The 21700-nt window shown below is 39.0% G+C and overlaps 1 protein-coding gene across 1 annotated transcript in view; it reads left to right on the top strand.

Annotated features, from left to right (window-relative positions):
* EPB41L3 (erythrocyte membrane protein band 4.1 like 3) overlaps positions 1 to 21700 on the top strand; it is a gene marked incomplete in the record, with an annotated part of 1523429 nt that overhangs the window by 1402989 nt on the left and 98740 nt on the right. The window contains 3 exon segments of the mRNA XM_044066506.1: positions 14323 to 14421; positions 14504 to 14584; positions 14866 to 14991. Of these exon segments, the coding sequence (XP_043922441.1) occupies positions 14323 to 14421; positions 14504 to 14584; positions 14866 to 14985 (300 nt within the window).

The following is a 21700-nucleotide window of genomic DNA, read 5'->3' as shown; positions in this document are numbered from 1 at the left end:
TCTGACATGTTGCTGACTTGTCTAATAATAATAATACCTGCTTTATAGTGGACACATAGTGCTGAAACTGAATTCATCCTCAAGTCTTGGTGAGTACCTTCGTGAGGTGGACCCTGTTTTTCACAAAATCTCACCAAGGCGACACTAATATATAAACTGTATTTGTATAACATATGTCATGGACAGAAGTAAGTCAAAAACAAAAAAAGATAGCTGGGTGCACAAGACCCAGGATAAAAAAGTCCCCAATCCTGGTAGGTGCACTGGTGCCAGAACTGGAAAAAATGACCGTGTAGAATCCTCAAAATACAGAAACATTCCTACAATGGGGTCAGGCCAGACCAAGGGGGAGGATGGCCCCCCTGTTCAAGGAAGTAGCAGTCCACAAAAATCACAAAAATTGATTGGCCAAAGAAGAGCCATAAAGACGATAGAGTGGACTGTTGAGGATAAGAAAGAAATTAGAGCTTCTGAATCAGATTCACTTTAAACAACTCACCATTGTGCACAAAACCCTTTTCCAGCCTACCAATACCCCAAGACTTGCTAGTCTCATTACCCAATATAAGAACCTTTTAACTTTACGCTCATCTAATAAACCACTTGTATCAGGATGTAAATCTAATAACATGGCAGGAGATGCTCTGTTCTCAAATGCAGTTGGAAAGTATTGGAACCATCTCCCCCATGAACTTACATCACTGTCTTCATTTACACTTTTTAAACAATCTATCTTAAAACCCATTGGTTATGTCCCTGAACAAATCCAGACTAATCTCATACTATATCACAAATACCCTCTCTTAAGACCTAATTCCTGCTCTATCTGTGTCTTTTTAGATCAAGGCCTATCCTTGGCAAAAACATATCTTATCCTAATAGAGATAATTTAAAATACCTAGATAAATTCTTCTGCATATAATTCTAAAGCATCCAACCTAAAGCAGGCAACAAGTATTGTTTAAATTGTGAGCATTGCTGAACTGTTTAAACTTGAAGTATGTATTTGTTCAATAATTACTTTCTAGTTACTAATGAAGTCTTGTACATAAAGTCTAAAATATCTTATCTAATGCTTGTAACATGTTTTTTGTATAAACTGTGAAGATTCCTGAACTGTTTAAATTTTGTCGTATTTAACTGTATAACAACTAGTACCTGTGTGTTAGTAATCTAGTAATCTCCTGGAGCTTATCTCTCCAGGACTCTACTGAAAATGGACATAAATCCAGTTAGACTATCCCGGTCAACAAATGTAAAATAAAATAAAAATAAAATAAATAAGAAAGAAATTATGTATTGTTACTATTATGTAAAAAGCCCAGAATTTCCAGACACAAGATATACAAAACAATTAAGAGAGAAATTAGAGGAAAGAAAAATACTTCCACAAGAACTGTCAGAAGCTTCAAATAAAAATTTGCATTCATTAATACAACAGATTTTTGAAAAACAGTATATAAATCAAGAAACTTTGATCTGTTTGGAAAAAGAAGCGTCTGTGGAGGTGCAAAAATATAAACAACAAAACCTATAGATATTTGAAAAAAATATAAAAAAAAGAAATATGGACATGGGAAAGAAAGAAAGAGAGATTTGATATGGTGTAATATTTATGCAAAGGAGAAAGGCAAGTTAGCTAATATAGAGAAGGCAGTCTCAAAGATATTCAAAGAGAAATACATGCAAAGGCATCCAGATATGGAAAATTTCACATTAAAAAATGTATATTACAAAGATGTAATGTGGAAAATAAGATTAGTAAAGCAGAAGTTAAAGAAATAGAAGTTGAAGTTATGGAGTGCCTGCGAAGTGAAGGATTTAATGTAGAAGGTCTAACACAGACTACATCACAGCATGATGGAGTGAGTCCCCAAAATAAGGAAAAGCAAGAAGATAAGGAGATGTGAAGAAGAAATATGGACATGGAAAAGGAAAAGAGATTTAATATGGTGTAATATTTATGTAAAGGAGAAAGCAAAACTAACTGATACAAAAATAGCAGCACCAAAGATATCTGAAGAGAAATACAGGCAAAGGAATCCGGACATGGAAAACTTTACAATACAAAAAATAAGAAGACTAAGAGGAAAAGTAGAAAAAGAGATCAGTAATGGAGAAGTCAAAGAAATACAAACTGAGGTTATTGAGCAGCTGCAAAGAGAAGGATTCCATGTAGAAAATCAAATACAGCAAGCACCACAACAGGATAAAGTAATGGATATCCAAATTAAGGGGAAACCAGTGGAACAGGAAGCAGTTGGTCAGGTGCCATATCAAGATATTTTGGAGCTTTCCACAGGAAACCAGTATAAACTTTCACTTGAAGCTACACAGCAAGGAAAGGAACAGGAAACTGTGGAAACTCTGATGCAGTCAGTGTTGAGGAGTGATAGGCCAGTGAGTTCCCATATGACAGAAGAACAGATCACACAGGATGGAATTGAAGAAAATGTGCCACAGGAAGATGCTATAGAACTTTCTATAGAATGCCCACAGGAAACAGAAAACAAGGGATGTGCCCTCAGTTTGGAAGAAAATGAGATAAGAAAAGAGTTGCATGATTTAATGGGCATGGATAGATATATTAAGATCACTGAGAGAAATAGACTGCAGAAGGTCAATAAAACCCAAAAAGTTAGACGTTTGATAAAACAAATGACCACAGTAATTAGGACTGTCCATAGAGATCCATGTGATATAACAGAAGTAAGCAGAATATATTACTGTGCTGCTAAATTAATAACTGATAAAATTCTACCACAAGATCACAGGGTAGCGAGGGAAAGGAAGGAGAGAATCGAATACCATCGTGGAAATATCGAATAGAGAAAACTATAAGGCAATTAAGACAAGTGTCACTGTTAGAAGATTATAGAAGAGAGAATAGATCAACAAAAATACTAAGAAAGATAGATGTGATAAAAGCAATGCACAGTATTAGAACAGACCAGGATCTATCATGAACTATCATGAATAACAAATTAAAAATTTCAGCACAGGCGGAAAAACTTAGAAGATACACAAATAAATATAAGGGAAAATTGCAAAACAAGCAATTTATTGATGACCCAAAAAGTGTTATAGAGAATTGGGAAATAAGGTAAAAGGAATTGAAAGATCACGAAAAAAAGAGGAAGTAGATACATTTTAGAGAAGTATCTATGAAGATCCTGTGGAACATAACAAAGATGCTAAATGGATAGAAGAAGTAAAAGAAAGAATAAGAAGTTTAAAGGTGCAGGATATGAAATGGGATGAAGTAACAGCCAGAGAGATTGAAACAAAGTTGAGAAAAGTCTCTAACTGTAAACCCTGGCCCAGATGCAGTACCTAACTTTTGGTTAAAAGTATTAACATCTTTGCATGAGGATTTAGCCATGACTAAGAATTATTTATATGCGCACCCTGAACAGACACCAACCTGGCTAACAACAGGCAAAACAATGCTCTTACTTAAGAGTGAACCTGCAAGCTACCCTAAAAATTATAGACCAATAACTTGCCTTCTGACAATGTATAAATTATACACGGGAATTGACGCCGACAGAGTTTATAGTCATTTAGAAGAAAACTCTATTATGGCAGTAGAACAAAAGGGCAATAAAAGAAAGTCATATAGAACAAAGGATCATCTGATGTTAAATAAAGTCATAGTGGGGAACTGTAAAAAGGGGAAGAATTTAAATGTGGCATGGATTTACCACAAAAAAGCATTTGATAGTATCCCACATTTATGGATAAAAGAGTGCTTAATAATATATAAGATACACCCTACACTGAATGACTACATTACAGTAACCATGAAACAATGGAAGACCACTTTGCAATTAAGCCATGGTAAAGGACAGATTATTATCCCAGGGATAAAAATTCAAAGGGTGATAATCCAGGGTAACTCTCTGTCACCGTTGCTATTCTCCCTTGCCATTAATCCATTAAGCTGTCTAGTTAACAAATCAGGCCATGGCTATAGTTTGGATCCTAGAAAACAACAAAGTCTAATGACTTCTCATCTTCTTTTTTGATGATTTAAAACTCTGTAGCTCATCAGAAGAGGAACTGAAAGCACAGCTGCAGGTTGTCAAAACTTTTTCAGATGATATTAGAATGTCATTTGGTTTTGATAAATGTGCAAAAGCAACCTTTAAAGCAGGAAAACAGCAGCACCAGGAAAACATCAGTTTGGGGCAAGAATGTGATATAAAAGGACTTCAGCAAGAGGGAGTGCATAAATATTTGGGAATTGATAAAGGATCAGCAATAAAATATGAACAATTGTGAATAAAAATCAGTAAGGAATACTTTAGAATACTTAAATTAATCCCGAGAACAGCACTGACATCTAGGAACAAGATCCAAGCTATAAATCAATTTGTTCTTCCTGTCCTAACGTACAATTTTGGAGTGATTGACTGGCCCCAAAAAGTGTTGTATAGATCAGATATTAAAACAAGAAGGATGCTTTATGCTCACCAAATGATTTATAAAAATCAGTGTATACTAAGATTATATTTTCCCCGTTCTGAAGGAGGGATGGGCCTCCTTGAAACTGATTACGTCTAGATCTGCAGTTGTGGGACTCCACACATATTTACTGACCTCACAAGATCCAAATGTAGTGAAATTTTTGAAACATGAGGAGAATAAATCTAAGATGACTTCTCTGCTTAATTTAGCAGAAGCATATCAACGTCAAGCAGGAATGGAAATCAAACCAGAAGTAGATAAAAATCAGGCAGCAACTGAATGTGCTAAAAACAAAAGAAAGAATATAAGGTGAAGGATCAGATGAGAAGGCAAGAAATGTGGAAAAAACATAAATATAGCCTCATGTTGATCAACAACAAATGCAGGAATGGTTAAGGAGAGGCGAATTCAAACCAAGAAATTAAAGGTTAATATTGGCAGCCAAGATAGTGGGCTACATACATGTGGGTTTACAAAGTCCATTGAACATGTGGGAGAAACAGACAAATGTAGGTTTTGTAAAACCAAATTGTAAACAGTCGCACATCTTGTTGCTGGTTGCAACGCAGTAAACTAATAGCAGAGGGACTGTATACTGAAAGGCATAATAATGTGGAAAGACTGTTATACTGGAGATTGTGCAAACATTATGGTATCAAAGTGGCTGAAAAACACTAGAAACATGAGCCACAAAGAATCATAGAAAATTATGGTTTATATCACATGGGATCACCCATTACCAACAGTTCAAAAATAGATTCTAGAAAACCAGATATAGTGGTCCAAGAAAAGAAGACAAAAGTAGCATTGATCATTGAACTTGCCATACCCAGTGACTATAATGTCTTGCATACAGAGATACACAAAGTCATAAAATATCAGGATTTGCAGGCAGAAACAAGAGCAATGTGTAAGGAAGATACCCAGACAGTTCCAATAGTAGTAGGAGCAACATGTCTTATAAAAAATAATTTACAATCGTATTTAGATATGTTACCAATCCATGTAACCCTGTACGAATTGCAGAAGGAGTCATTACTGGGCACATTGCGGGTGCTGTGAAGAGCACTTTTGACTGACATCAAAGACTGAAACAATACTAACTTCATAAACTTTAATCATAGTTTGACTTAGGAATGGGGTCCATTCCCATTATGGTATTAAAAACCCAAAAGATTTGGAGAAATTAGAAAAGACACAGTCCCTTTTTAGGGGCAGCCTAGGAGCAATGTCTGGTTAAGTGACTTGCTCAAGGTCACGCAGTAAATAAATGATAAAACAGGAGATGACAACTTAACCCTGTCTGCCACCTGCAAGACTATAAGCAAACCAGACCATGTAAATCCAGTTATTTATAATGCTTCTTGGCTTAAACAGGTGGAGACACATTCACAGATACCACCTAACAGCACTACTCTGCAATCTGTGAAGTTATTAAAAATGTTGTACTTTTATTTTATCTTATATATGATAGCACCAAACTTGTAATAAATTCTTTGGAGCCTTTCTCCCCGGCCTCCATTGGAAAAGGGCTCACCTTGGCCTAATGGACTTTTCCGGTTAACAAACTGCAAATAAAAATAAATGAAATAAATTCAGTGGTCAACAATGAAAAGACATTTGATGGTGTTTGTGGAATTGGTTCTGATTAGTGACATTTATGCCACCCTTTACTTGTTTTTTAAGGTTAGTATTGTCACGTGACACAAATAATATACATTTCAAATAAATTCATAACAATGTCATCATTTAACAGTCTTTTCTTTGCAGCCAAAACAGTTGTTTTCTTCTAAAATCTGTAATTCTACATCTGAGTGCGCCTCGTTTTGTAGTTTGCAGAAATTTTCAATGTAAGATAAATGCCTGTAATGAGGGTAGGAAGAAGAAAAAGAAAGGAAACATAAAAACCGTTAACAATAAATTTAAGTTAAATTTATGACCATTCCAGCAGCTATTATTTATGTCTAGCCATGACTGTCTGTTCTCCTGGCCTACAATCGGTTTCTTAATGATCAATTGCTTATGAGGTTTATTAGTTAATCATAGAGTTAGCATGTACCTTTCCTTGTTTTTCTAATTTGTTCGTACTGTACTAATATTCTTGGTATATTCTCAAGCATTTCGTCCATTTTTTTTCTTTTTATTTGTGTCCTCCCTTATCTTTCTTTCTTTCTGTAGCATCTGTCTCTTGAAATAGTTTTACTAAGTCCTGTCTCTCGGGGACCATTTTTGTCTTTCATCTTCTTGTAACCAACTTATGGTATGACCACACAGTGGTTGCCACCAGGTGTTTCTCCCCTCTTATCTTTATCCCCTCTGGTGATATGCTTAAGAAATATGTTTTGGGTAATATTTTTTTCAGTTTCTGGCCATAGTTGCTTTACCAAGGATTGAATATCTTCAAGAGTATTTTTGAGTTTAGAGCAAGACCAAAAAATGTGCCATTGTGTTCCTTTTTCACCTGTGTCACATCTGTATCAAATGTTTGAAGTGCCTGAAAATGTTATTATTTCTTGCTGGAATATAAAAGTATGTATGCAAGCATTTCCAGGCAAAGCTATGGAATTTCCTTGTTTTGATTTCTTTCAGATTTGTATAGACTTCCTCCCAGTGGTGGTCATTTCGTTGGCAGTTTAATGCTTTTTCCCAGTCATGTTCTCCTTTAGGTTGGTCATTTTTCTGGCTTCTTCTGTTGCTTTATAAAGTTACATCATCTGTCTCCTGGGCAGAGTTTGTTTAATTATTATATCGTGTTTCAGTTTCCTTTCCAATGGGAAGTCACCTTGGGGTGGCACTTCCTTCTTCATTTTTGCATAGGTTTGTTTTAGCTCTTCATACTTAATGCAGTCTGCTTCTCTAAGTATTCAAGTGATTAACTCTCTCCCAGGATGTAAACCTCTATACTTTCTTTGTCTCCCTGGTTACCTTGTTGAATTCTGCGTTTTGTCCAGGTTGTTAAGGCTTTGGCTGCACTTGCTGTCTTAATGCATGTGAGAAGTGGGGGCAGACAATTTATTACTTTTCTTATTCCTTTTCTTTTAGTCAACCAATTAAATATCTTTATTAGACTCCCTTAGATTATGGACTTGTTGTTTACTTCATCTGTCCACATACAAGTGTCTGGATCTTTATGCTGACGCCTAAGCAGTTGCTTTGACACATCCATCCATCTCGGTGGGTCTAGGTTATAATGCCAGTCCATAAAGATCTTTAGCGGTAATGTCCACTTGTATTGTTGTAGGTCTGACAGAACCTGTCCTGCTCTGTCTGTAGACAGGTGGACTCCATACCAACCTACCCCTGGTTTGTCTTGATTTGAGACGGGGCTTTTCAGCACATTATGAATATTTATTAAGAAGGCCTCCCTTGGGGTGATATAGTATCACTGAAGTGCAATACAAGACTAGGGGAAGAATGAACATCCAAATTCCCTGGAGGTTTTGTTGTAAATACAGGTATAAAATTTTCCATTTTTTTATCCAGTTCTTGGTATCAGCCATCAGTTTATCATAGTAATACTTTACTGTTCCTTTGACAGGGTCCAACAGGTTATTTCCCAAATATTTAATCTAGTTAGACTGCCAAATTGTGGGGTATAAAGTTTTAAAAGTTTCTGAAAAAGAGAAGTTAATTGATATGGAATAGGTTCTGTCTTTACTTTATATCCTGAAATCTCTCCAAAGTTGTCTAAAATGTTATAAAGGGCTGCTAGTGCTAGATGATTTACTGCATCTCCAAAATATGTCATTAGGTTGTACGCGTATAAAGCTAATTGTATCTTTTCTTGAACGATTAAACTTCTGCATATATTTGTGGATCTCAGTGTCAGGAAAGGGGTTCTAAGTATAAAGCACAGAGGACAGGGAGAGCAGACAGACTTGCCTACTCCCTCTGCTTATTTGAAACCTGGTGAACAGTTCTGCATTGACTTTTATACAGGCATTTATGCTTCCACTAATGTTAACTAAAAGGGTTATAAACTCTTCTGGGAAATCCATAATCTTAGCAGTTCAAATAAATATTTTCAATAAACCCTGTTGAAGGCCTGTTCTGCATCAGTGCTTACTAACATCAGACCTTCCTTATCAGTAGCTTCTTGTATAACTATTAATGTTTTTAAAATATTGTCTTATGTTTGCCTCCCTTTTATCCCTATGGATCAAATTTGGTAAAATTCTGGCCAGGCTTAAGGCCAATGTACCCATCTTTATCTTGTAATCTTGGTTCAGAACTAAAATTGGTTGATGTGAGCCTGTTTTCAGTGGATTTTTCATTAGGTTTTAGTATAGTAGAGATTAATGCTTCTTTCCATGAAGCTGCAATTCGTCTATTTTTAATACATTACTCACTAATTCTAAAAGGTGTTGTAGTACAGAACCACTCAGTGGAGATAGTTCTGATGGAATGCTGTTCAAACCTGGAGATTTCTTATTTTTAAGTGTTTGGATTTGCAAATCTAATTCGGCCTGTGTGTTGGGCTGAATAGTTTATTGGCCTGATCTGGTGTTAACCCTGGCAGGGGTAAGTTTACCATGATTCGTGTATATTGTTTATGTTCTTTTCTGGCCTACTTTCTTATAACTTTATAAAGTTCCATGTGGTATTTTTTCAAACAGCTGTAATATTCCATCAGAGGTATTCCTTGTCTTACAAGTGACTTTATGTAATAATCAATGGACGCAGCTCTGACTTCAGGACATTGCTCCTCTCTGATCTGAGTGACTTGCTTACAGGGTGTTTTTGGTGGACTTTAACTGTCTCTCCGTTCTCACTCCTGTTCTTTCAGGGCTATGAGCCAAACCTGTAATTTTTGTAGTGTTACTATTTTGTTCTGTCTTTTCACCTGTGCATATATTTTCTGATCATGTGAAAAGCAATCCTCGGTGCACCTCCACGGTTTTAGTTGCACTCTTCTGAAGAACATTTTTAAAAAATATTAAAAACAAACTTTTAATAGAAACAATGATAGTAAAAACAGCCACAGTCAAACTTTAGCATGGAGAGCTATAACAGATAAGCATTTTCGGCAGTGAGCCTTCATTTGTTCCTGCTCTCCTCTTAGAGTAAAAGTGATAACTAGCCAATGAGGGCTAGGATAGGAAACACACATACCTATTATCCAGTCAGGAAATTAACCAATGGCTGGTTTCCTAAGGACCAGCCTCCTAGCTTGCACCAATTTTCAGGTCATGGGCTCAATCTAGATTCGTATTTTCCTAATGAGGCGTGCATCCTTTTCTGTCTCAGTCTCGGTATCTCTTACCCTTACCCCTTGAAGTCTATCTTGCCACAATTTCTCATAGTAGTTTCCTTTGCAGTAACGTGTTAGGAAACTCCAACGTTTATGCGCTGTTCTATATTAATTTAATATTCACTGTTCAGGCGCATGATCTAAGAGTAGCGGGTGCACTTCCCATTAATGCACTCTATGTTTCTCTTCTCCTGATATAAACATACTCTGCTTTAACGTGTTAGGAAACTCCAACGTTTATGTGCTGTTCTGTATTAATTTAATATTCACTGTTCAGGGCGCATGATCTAAGAGTAGCGGGTGTACTTCCCATTAATGCACTCTATGTTTCTCTTCTCCTGATATAAACATACTCTGCTTTACAGATTTGTATTAATTTAATATTCACTGTTCAGGGCGCATGATCTAAGAGTAGCGGGTGCACTTCCCATTAATGCACTCTATGTTTCTCTTCTCCTGATATAAACATACTCTGCTTTACAGATTTGTATTAATTTAATATTCACTGTTCAGGGCGCATGATCTAAGAGTAGCGGGTGCACTTCCCATTAATGCACTCTATGTTTCTCTTCTCCTGTTATAAACATACTCTGCTTTACAGATTTGTATTAATTTAATATTCACTGTTCAGGGCGCATGATCTAAGAGTAGCGGGTGCACTTCCCATTAATGCACTCTATGTTTCTCTTCTCCTGATATAAACATACTCTGCTTTACAGATTTGCACCTTCCTTAGTAAGACCCACCATGTCATAGCTAAATACTTTCTAGTTCCAGGAATTCTAAGACTCCTGGGTCTTTCTCGAACATCTCCACAGTACATGACAGTTTTGAACCTCCATTCGATAAGGCAACCCCTTGAATGAATTCTAACAGTGTACCCCACGTTTGCTTCATTCTTGGTAAGAAGATTGTGAGAGGCTGTACATGCTTACATATTCATGTGAATAAAAAATGGGCCTCTCGCAAAAGTTTGGCAACTACATACCTTCCTTTTGGATCAGTTAACAGTGTGATTAATCAAAGCTTTAATTTCTTGCTCAATAGCATGTAGACTCCTGTATTTCTGGTGTCTTCTCCTTCTGAAATTATCATATGGGAGAAATCACAGCTGACAAATGTACTGTTCTTCTGCTGGCAAATGTGTTTCTGTACAAATGCAAACTGGGGGGGAGACTCTTTCTTAATGCATATAAATATATTTTCTTTTTTTACCAATTTCCCCACTCCATTTGTTGAACCATGAAATTATGTTTACACTTTGTTCTTTCACATTCCAGGAGGGTCTGTGTCCTTCACTTTCCCACTTATCCTTGCCTTTACACTTTGTTCTTTCACTTTTTCACATTCCAGGAGAGTCTGTGTCCTTCACTTTCCCACTTATCCTTGCCTTTACACTTTGTTCTTTCACTTTTTCACATTCCAGGAGGGTCTGTGTCCTTCACTTTCCCACTTATCCTTGCCTTTACACTTTGTTCTTTCACTTTTTCACATTCCAGGAGGGTCTGTGTCCTTCACTTTCCCACTTATCCTTGCCTTTACACTTTGTTCTTTCACTTTTCCCATTCCAGGAGGGTCTGTGTCCTTCACTTTCCCACTTATCCTTGCCTTTACACTTTGTTCTTTCACTTTTCACATTCCAGGAGGGTCTGTGTCCTTCACTTTCCCACTTATCCTTGCCTTTACACTTTGTTCTTTCACTTTTTCACATTCCAGGAGGGTCTGTGTCCTTCACTTTCCCACTTATCCTTGCCTTTACACTTTGTTCTTTCACTTTTTCACATTCCAGGAGGGTCTGTGTCCTTCACTTTCCCACTTATCCTTGCCTTTACACTTTGTTCTTTCACTTTTTCACATTCCAGGAGGGTCTGTGCCCTTCACTTTCCCACTTATCCTTGCCTTATCAGTGATATTATTCCTGTTATCTTGAAAAAGGGCAGGAATACAGCTGTTCAAATTGTGTCTTTTTAAACAATAAGCAACATAGACAGAACACTAAACTATAAAACTATATGCATTCAAATTTACTTCTTTTTTAATGATTTCCATTTTTTTATATTTAGCATTACAATCTTCCAAGTTTGTTCAGCAGCATGTAATTGTGCATCCTGCAGTGAAAATGACATCACAGGTGCCACCCATCGCAGGTACCACCCATCGCAGGTACCACCAATCACAGGTACCACCCATCACAGGTGCCACCCATTGCCAGTACCATCCAATGCAGGCACCATCCATCACAGGTGCCACCTGCTGATTTTAACTCTAATGCCAAACTCAGCTAAGGTCTGCCCCATCTAGAGCAGCCCCTGTTGTCTTTTTATGTTGCAGACCTCATTCTATTTCTACCTATTGATGTGCAACCCACTTCTTCATCCCATTACCATGTACAGGATCTACTACTTTTAAGTTCCAGCCTATTAAATCAGATAGATTCAGACGGCAGCTATGAAGAAGAAATAAATTGGTATGTTTTGTCTGTTGAGATCGGGGTTAAATATTAAGTTATCTGTTACTTGTATTCCTTGTCTGAGAGCACTTCCTAGCTATTGGGGAGGGGGGGGTCTGTTTTTTTTTCCTCCTTTAGTTGTTGGAGGTTGATCAGGATCCCACTCTCATGGATCCATTGTAGATTCAGGATCATGGTTGATCAGGATCCCACTCTCATGGATCCATTGTAGATTCAGGATCATGGTTGATCAGGATCCCACTCTCATGGATCCATTGTAGATTCAGGGTCATGGTTGATCAGGATCCCACTCTCATGGATCCATTGTAGATTCAGGGTCATGATATCTTAATGTTTTCATGGCTTCTTCTACATTCATAAAAGTCTTGGGTCCTGTTGGAAGAAAACTTTTAGTACATTCCGGGTGGAGCATTATTAAATTTAAACTTTTTTTGTGCAGCACATCTACATAGTCGGTATCAGTTTCACCGTTTTCTTTCTTGTTTCTGCACTGTAGTCCTGCTTGACAAAAAATATCTTGTCTCCTTTCAGCAGCTTTTTTCCTGGTGACGACAGATTTGACAACAAACTGTCTTCCAAGGCTTAATTGGATAAACAGATTATTAATTGATGTGGGGGCTGTACTGTAACCACACTGCCTCATGAGTATATACCATGTGCCCCTGCTATTAAACTGTCCTCCTGGGGAAGCCGTTCACCTAATACATTCCTTACACAGTCACTTGAGTCACTTCCCTCCATCTTGTCTGGACCCCTATCAGTCTAATATTCTTTCTTCTGTCATGATCCTGTAGGTCTGCAATGTGAGATTCCAGTTCCTCTAACTTCACTTGAGCATTGATATATATATATATATATATATATATATATATATATATATATATATATAGATATGTATATATATATATATATATATATATATATATATATATGTATATATTGTCATCTTACATATTTTCATTGCTCTCCAGTGGTATCAGAATGTAGAGTTAATTTGTTCTGTACTTCACACATTGCTGTAAATATTGGTCAAGTGTTTCATCAACCATTTGCAGCTTTTTCATTATCTGCACCAACAGAGGAGACTTTTCTACTTTACGTGGGTGTGAGCTGTTCACTTGGTCATCAGTAGCTTTCTCGGCCATTGTTGGTAGTTGCTGATTCATATGCCCTCGGACCATTTGCCACTCACTGACATTCAGAGATGGGCTAGTTGCTATATGACAATATGTTTTGAGATGCTTTTTTTAAGTACTTAGCTAGTGTTTTTGTCTATTCTCTGGCAGGGTGATCAGACCAGTGTATTTACTCCATCAATAGACGTTCCACTGACCTTTGATTTACTGGCTGTTTTTACTGGTTCTGAGGTAGAGGCACATTGCTAGACCTCTGTTTGTCCTAAAGCCATGATCCAAGGAATGTGTACAGTGAACATCTGTACTCAGTTGAAACATACTATGTAACTGTAATGTTTAGAAGTAAAGCACACAATTACTCTCACTACAAGTGTCTGCAGAACAAGATGTGGCTCCTTCAGTGCTGTAGTTTTGTGCCTCACACGATCGTCTCATGTTAATAAGAATTAACTCTACACATTAAAATATTCACTCACAGTTCTTAAAATGCTGTCAGTAACGAGAAAGTACACCATTGTTCCACTGTATGAATCGATTAGTTATTGTGTCTAGAGTTTGCTTAGAGTTTACAATAGTGTATCTCTTTACCTTTGGCCCTGCTTACAGCTGAAAATGGTCCTCAGATCAGCCCACTACCCAGTTAAATATATAAGCAAATACATATATACAGATACACTCACACACACACACACACACACACACACACACACACACACACACACACACACACACACACACACACACACACACATATATGTGTGTGTGTGTGTGTGTGTGTGTGTGTGTGTGTGTGTATAAGGTAATGCATAGAAATTCCCCGAGTCCAGACAAGTTATAGCTACATTTCAGATTGTTTTGCTGTTGCTACTAACAGAATATAGTGATGATGCATATTCCAAGATACTAGTTCTCTTCAGTAAAGAAAACCTTCATGTGGTTATTTTGTAGAATGACTTTGAATATTTATCATGACCTTCTTGTTTTCCCTTTTTAAGATGGATTCAGGTCCTGACAGTGAACCCGGTATCCTAATGAGTGCGCAGACCATCACATCAGAAAGCCCCGGCACCACAACCACCACACATATCACAAAGGTACACATTTGTTCCTGTAGAATGTTGTGACATGTTTACTGTTGCTAACAACTAGTATCTAATTCTTAACCTAAATCTGCAGACTGTGAAGGGTGGCATGTCAGAAACAAGGATTGAAAAGCGTATCGTAATCACAGGCGATGCCGACATCGACCATGATCAGGTATGTAAATATTTATTTATTTGTGCACGATTACACATTACATACGTACCGCTAAAATTGTAAACTTATATCACTGTTTACTTACTTGCATTTGAAAAAAAAAAGCAGTGACCAGCATGCTTCATAGAATATTCAGTAATTTTTATTACAGATGACATCTTTATTCCATACCTTTTAAATCTTTTTCCATCTGTAATTTGTCATGATGCTCCGTCTTTGCTTCTGACCTTGCATGTCCACCTCCTCTCTGTTTTTGCCCCTGTGCGGCTTCCTTGGGCCAGGCTCTTGCTCAGGCAATAAAAGAGGCCAAAGAGCAGCACCCTGACATGTCAGTGACCAAAGTGGTGCTACACAGAGAGACAGAAATTACACCAGAGGAAGGTGGACGGATAGAGGACTGACTATAGGTAAGTGCAACACAGAGTATTCCAAAGTATTCTCCAGCCTGTCAGTGCAGTGAACACCCACAACCCCTTAACCTTGTCTCTCTGCTTCTTTAACACTCTGATGTACTGATGTTAGTGGCAAGTTTGTAGACTGAGGATATCTGAACAATCTGGTTGTGAAATTAAAAGCAGTAATACGTTTGTAATGAAGAGTGCAGTACATCAGAATGGACTTGCCGTTAATGCAGTGTACTATTGGCAGAGGTTCGTTGTATATTTTGTCATGTGCTTGCTTTGCTACACAGACCCCCTGTACCCTCAAACTTGCTTAACTTTGCTTTAATACTCTGATTCGTTATTATGGATGTGGTATTGTATGTATGGCTGATGTCTTTGTTAGTGCAGCTTTATGAATCAGAGTTTTATCTGTTGTGATGCAGTTCCCTTGTGATATTTTTTGCATCTGTCATTATTATGGGTATATTTATGTTATATCTGAGTGACAGGGCTAACTTTTAGATGTTCTTCGTGTTTCACTGTTGTAGTCATTACATTTGGGTTATCCTGCTGGCAGGTTGCCCTCATTCGACCTGAATTCCAAAGTCTTGGGTCCTGCTTCGGTTGCTGTTGCCACTTCCCTGATGTCAGGTCGTCAGGGGTATAAAAGATGCAGCCAATGCCATTTTATTCAGTCTTTCTTGCCACGTGGTGCCCGAAGCAGAAGCAGTTCGCAAGTGCCGGTCGGCCGACTCCTGAGATTTTCGTGTTCGAGTTTCAGATCCGAAGTCTTCATTAAAAGCTAAGTACCCCATTGGGGAAACTTTTTTCTTGCTCCAGACCGATATCAGAAAAAGTTAATAATTGTGTTTCTTGTGGGAAGCAAATACCTCATAAGAACTTTCATTCTTACTGTATTCCTTGCCTAGGCCCTGACCACAACGTTGCTAGTTGTCAGTTCTGTGCTAAATTTAACCAAAGTACTATTAAGCGTCGGTACGATTTTGCATTAAGCTATTTTGGTCGAAGATTTAATTATACAATGTCATCGGATAGTCATCCGACTACCAGAGTTCACAAAAAACGTAAAGAAAATGGAAAAGACAGGCAACCGAGCTCCAAAACCGACGATGGAGCTTCTCATAAGCAAGTTGCCGGTTCGCCGGTTCTCAGTGAGGTGCTTTTGCAGCCCCTGACGCCCACTACTTTAGAGTCGTAGGCCACTATCAACTCCCACGTGGAGTCAGCCATGCCGCGGGAAACTGAAAGTATTGGAGCCTCAGAGATTATTCCCTCAGATGGGACCGGAGCCGCTGAGCAGGCATCAGCTTCTGAGGGTGTATTCAGACCTAAACAATTATATAGTAAACCAACTTCAAAGACAAAGATTAAAACACCTTTAAAGACAAAGAAGCAAGTTCACCAGCCACAAGGACAGGCCTCCATGTCCAAAAGACAGATGCTCAAAATGGCCGAAGACTTAATTACCTTGATCAGGGGTTCCCATTCCCCTCCTGATAAGAGGCCTAGGCAAGAGACAGACTATGAATCTTTAGATCAGGTTTCCATTTCTTCTGATTCCTCTTCTGATCAGGAATATTCTCTTCCCCCCCATGAGGATTCTGATGCTGAAGAATCAATTCCTTCAGCTTCTCCTCCTGAGGATTACTCTTTTGAGGAAACCTTGCATACCATGAGGGCGCACTTCCACTGGGACAGCCAAGATTTTTCAGAATCTAAGAAAAGGCTCAGAGACTTCCTTTTACTTCCTCAACACAGGCCTCTAGCTATTCCAACTGTGTTGGACATTGTAGATGATGTGTTCTCGGAGTCCAGTCTGACCCCTGACTCTTTACCTCCAGCCCCTGTTAAGCCAGACAGATATGACAGGGTCCCTGACTCTCATAAATTCCTTTTCAAAAACCCTGATGCAGACCCAGAAACTATTTCTCAGGGTCCAAATGGGGTCAAGGCTTCTACTGCAAAAAACCCTACCCCCTCTGATAGGGATTCTAGGGCTCTGGATAGATGGGGAAAAAAGATTTACACATCTGCTACTTTGGCTATAAGGGCCTTAAATTGCCAGTTTCGTATGCTCAAATATCATCATAATTTTGAATGTGCAGAAAACAAAGAAATACATGATTTATTGCATGCAGCTGAACAAGTTGGAAATCATACTTTGCAATGTGGTTTTGATTCTCTGGAGGCCTCCTGCAGGGCCACTGTTACAGGTTCTGTCATTAGGAGGCATGCTTGGTTAAAAGAACAAAATCTGCCTGACCATGTTAAAGCAAAATTATTAGATGCTCCTTTACAACATGATACCTTGTTTGGTGTTAAGGCAGAAGAGGTGTTAAAGAAAATGGAAGGCAAAGCTAAATCTATGCAGACGGTCAAGGATTTCTTACAGGTACAGCCACCTAGATTTAGCAGACAGGCCGACAAAGAATTGGTCCTTTCCAGTCTCAGACAGACCTCAAAGGGGCAGATCCAGACGCCCTAGAGGCAGATCACAGCCGCAAGTTTCCTAAAGGTCTAAGCAGTGGAGTGCCTCTACCGCCAAAGGTGGAGAGGACAAATCACAATCATACAGGAAACAGTCCCAATGACTTCCACCTGCCTGCGCCAAGCACTTATCTTCTGGGAGCACCCTTAGGGGGAAAACTAGCACATTTTTCTCAAAATTGGCACATTATAACCCAGGACAAATGGGTACTAGACATAGTGTCTCAAGGCTACAAGTTTCATTTCCATACCCTGCCAAGGGCAAACTGTTGGCCAGACCTGCCAAAAAATCTATGGACAGAGGCTCAAAAACAAGTCGCAGCTCTCATGGACATGAGAGCTATTCAACAAGTGCCTCAGCAGGAGCAGGGACAAGGATTTTACTCAAGACTGTTCTTTGTACCCAGAAAGGACCAAGCATGGAGACCAGTACTGGACCTATCTATTCTAAACACTTTCCTGGATATACCAAAATTCAAGATGTTGACCTTACAGCAGCTTCTGCCCATGCTGGGCAGCAAGGCTTGGCTCGTGACTTTAGACCTAAAAGAGGCATACCTGCATGTCCCAATCAGACAAACATGCAGAAGATACCTCAGATTCAAGGCTGGCTCAAAGCATTACCAATTCTCTGCACTGTCCTTTGGCTTATCTACTGCACCCAGGGTCTTCACAAAGTGCCTGGCACCAATAATTGCTTACTGCAGACAAAGAGAAATACAAATATATCCTTACTTGGACGACTGCCTCATACAAGCAGAGAACAAGGACATTCTACTACAGCATCTGACGTTTGTGATAAGACTTTTAACATGCCTAGGGTACACAGTCAACAAAAAGAAATCAAAACTAGTACCCTCTCAAGAGATAATATTCCTGGGTGCAAGCTTAAATACAACTGCCCAGATGGCTTATCTCACTCCAGACAAACAAAGGCAACTGAATACCTATTTCAAGGAAATGGCAACAAAGGCCCAGTTATCTGCAAGAAAATTTGTGCAGGCTTTGGGCTTCATGGCATCCTGCATCTTACTAATTCCATATGCAAGACTGCATATGAGGAAAATTCAGTGGTACCTAAAAAGTGTCTGGACACAACATTGTCACAGCCTGGAAACAATGATTACTCTAATTCCCTGCCTGCAACAGGAGTTTCGATGGTGGGCAAAGGCTTGTCACCAAAACAAGGGACAGCCATTCACACTACCCCCAGCCAGGCAGAGCCTAACGACAGATGCATCTGATTATGCCTGGGGGGCACACATGGCAAGAAGAGGCATTCAGGGCACCTGGTCCACAAATCAAAAGCATCTACATATCAATCAAAAAGAGATGCTAGCTGTTCAAAATGCCCTGACAGCCTTCAAGGACCTACTCCATCCGGGACAACTACTGATAAAGACAGACAACACCACGGTCATGTGGTACATAAACAAGCAGGGGGGCACTCATTCTTATCCCCTCTGTAGACTAGACATGGCTTTATGGGATCCAGCGTTGACTTACCAAGTTCATCTGCAGGCACAATTCCTGCCAGGAAAGGAAAACACTCTGGCAGACGAACTAAGCAGAAACCTCATGGATCCCCATGAGTGGCACCTGGATCCACAGGTCCTCAGCATGATAACAAAGAAATGGGGATGCCCGGACATAGATCTATTTGCCTCCCCTCAAAACAATCAACTAAAAAGATTCTGCACAAGGACTTATCACAGACAAGCTTGGAAAGTGGACGCCTTATCTTTGAACTGGACAAACCTATCAGTATATGCCTTTCCTCCACTATCTCTCCTCCCTAAGGTACTCCTAAAGGTCAGGCAGGAGAAACCAAAAATGATTCTGATTGCCCCAGACTGGCCACGCCAGTACTGGTATCTGATCTTAAGGAACTTGTCCCAGTGCCCAGCCTGGACCTTACCTCAACTACCTCATCTACTGTCCCAGCAAAACAATCAGATTCTGCTCAGCCAACTCAGGACCCTAAACCCGGCAGCATGGTGGATAATGTAGCCATACAAACCACACCTCTCAGTAAAGCTGTGATGGATGTCATTTTAGAAGCCAGAAGGCCTAGTACTAGAAAATCTTATGCTGGGAAATGGAAGAGATTTTGCGCTTGGAACCAAGCTCAAGGAACTGATGCAGCTGTCCCAAATATTCCTCAGATTTTGCAATACTTAACTGAGATGCTTGACAAAGGCCTATCTTTCTCATCAATTAAAATCTATGCCTCTGCCATTTCAGCTCATTACAATACAGAGCCACCAGTCTTTTCTCATCCTTTATTAAGGCAGTACCTCAGAGGAGCCAAAAAACTTAAGGCCTCCAAGGAGAACGCCAGTACCTGCATGGGACCTCAGTTATGTCTTGGAAAAACGCACCTTACCTCCTTTTGAGCCAGCTGCTACTGCAGATATAAAATTCTTATCTTGGAAAACAGCTCTGCTCCTAGCAATAACTTCTGCAAGATGAGTTTCAGAGCTACAGGCTGCCATGGCCATGGAACCCTTTATCATTTTTTTATCCAGACAGGGTCTCCCTGAGAACAAACCCTACATTTATGCCTAAGGTGGTATCCAGTGTAGCCCTTAACCAAACAATTCATTTGCCAACCTTTTATCCAAATCCAGAGAACAAGGGGGAGAAAATTCTGCATTCTTTGGACGTACACAGACAACTTAGATTCTACTTGGACAAAACTAAAGTTTTCAGAAAGACAGAACAATTACTAGTGGCATATGCCACAGCATCACAAGGAAAGGCTACCTCCAAGCAGACTATTTCAAAGTGGATAGGTCACTGCATTCGTTTCTGCTACTCACAGCATGGCAAACCAGTGCCTAAGGGCATTAGGCCACATTCAACCAGAGCTGCAGCCACTTCTGTAGCCTTTCTCAGGGGAGTACCAACCAAAGATATTTTAGAGGCTGCCACTTGGAGTTCAGTGCATACCTTCACAAAACATTACAATCTGCCTCTTTACTCTAAATCCAGGGCAGGCTTTGCCACTGCAGTTCTGCAGGGCCTCATAGCCATTCCTAATGCTGTATAGCTCCAGCCCCCCAACCATAGCTTTGGGACTCAACCCAAATGTAATGACTGCAACAGTGAAACACGAAGAACATAGTACAGTTGTGTACACTTACCATAAATGTAGATGTTCGAGTGTATTCACTGTTGCAGTCCAGGTTACCCACCCACCATCCCCCTTATTTTTGCTGGAACTTATCTTTACTTCTCTAATCTATACAACCTAGGTGGTGTATTTGCTTATAGATGAAGGTAAAGCTTATTTCTGGTGCATGTATGTTTTATTTACATAAATTTAGCCTACCCTTTTGGGGGCACCTGACATCTGGGGCAAGAAAAACTGAATAAAATGGCATCGGCTGCATCTTTTATACCCCTGATGACCTGACGTCAGGGAAGAGGCGATAGCAACCGACGCAGGACCCAAGACTTTGGAATTCAGGCCGACTGAGGGCAGCCTGCCAGCAGGATAACCCAAATGTAATGACTGCAATAGTTAATACACTCGAACATCTACATTTATGGTAAGTGTACACAACTGTACTTTTTGTTTGTATTTACTATTACATTATGTGAAGTATTGTATCAAACATTAATTCATTTAGAAAAATCGATTCTTTCTGTGATATGTGCAGCCACAAAAATGCATCGCATTTTAAGACAGCCCGCTAATCTAACTGAACTTGCTGAAAGCCATTCCTGTTGTAACAGCTTGCTATGCATGGGCTACTAGCATTTCTTACATGTGAGTTTTAAGTGCCTGCTGTCTGTTTAACACAAATGTGCTTGCAGCCCTTATGATATAAACATTTGTTTTATTTTGTTTGGAATTTAAATGTAAATTGCTTTGCTGTCAAAAATATAAAATTTCCTTACACATCATAGTAATCATGTTATTTATTTTAAACTTTTATTTTCAAAACTTTGACCATTGAACTAGGTGGCAGAAAATAAAATAGTTCGCTTCCTGAGTAATAAGCCGGTATACCATGCGCCAGTAAATCATTGTACACACAGTGACAAAAGAAAATGTAGTAAGCATAAAATGTCACACAGACGTACTGAAATGTAGAACACAAAACCGGAGCACAGAACTTGCAAATTCCTAGTATTTATATCTACAAACTTTATGTATGAGGCTTTTTAATTAATGCTATATTTAGTAATTTCAGTATTAAGCATTTCTGAAAATACA

Source organism: Protopterus annectens, chromosome 3.part1 (assembly GCF_019279795.1).
Source record: "Protopterus annectens isolate FY-2018-M chromosome 3.part1, PAN1.0, whole genome shotgun sequence".
NCBI classification, from domain to species: domain Eukaryota; kingdom Metazoa; phylum Chordata; order Ceratodontiformes; family Protopteridae; genus Protopterus; species Protopterus annectens.
Note: the sequence above shows the minus strand (reverse complement) of the source record. Positions and strands in the feature narration are given on the sequence as shown.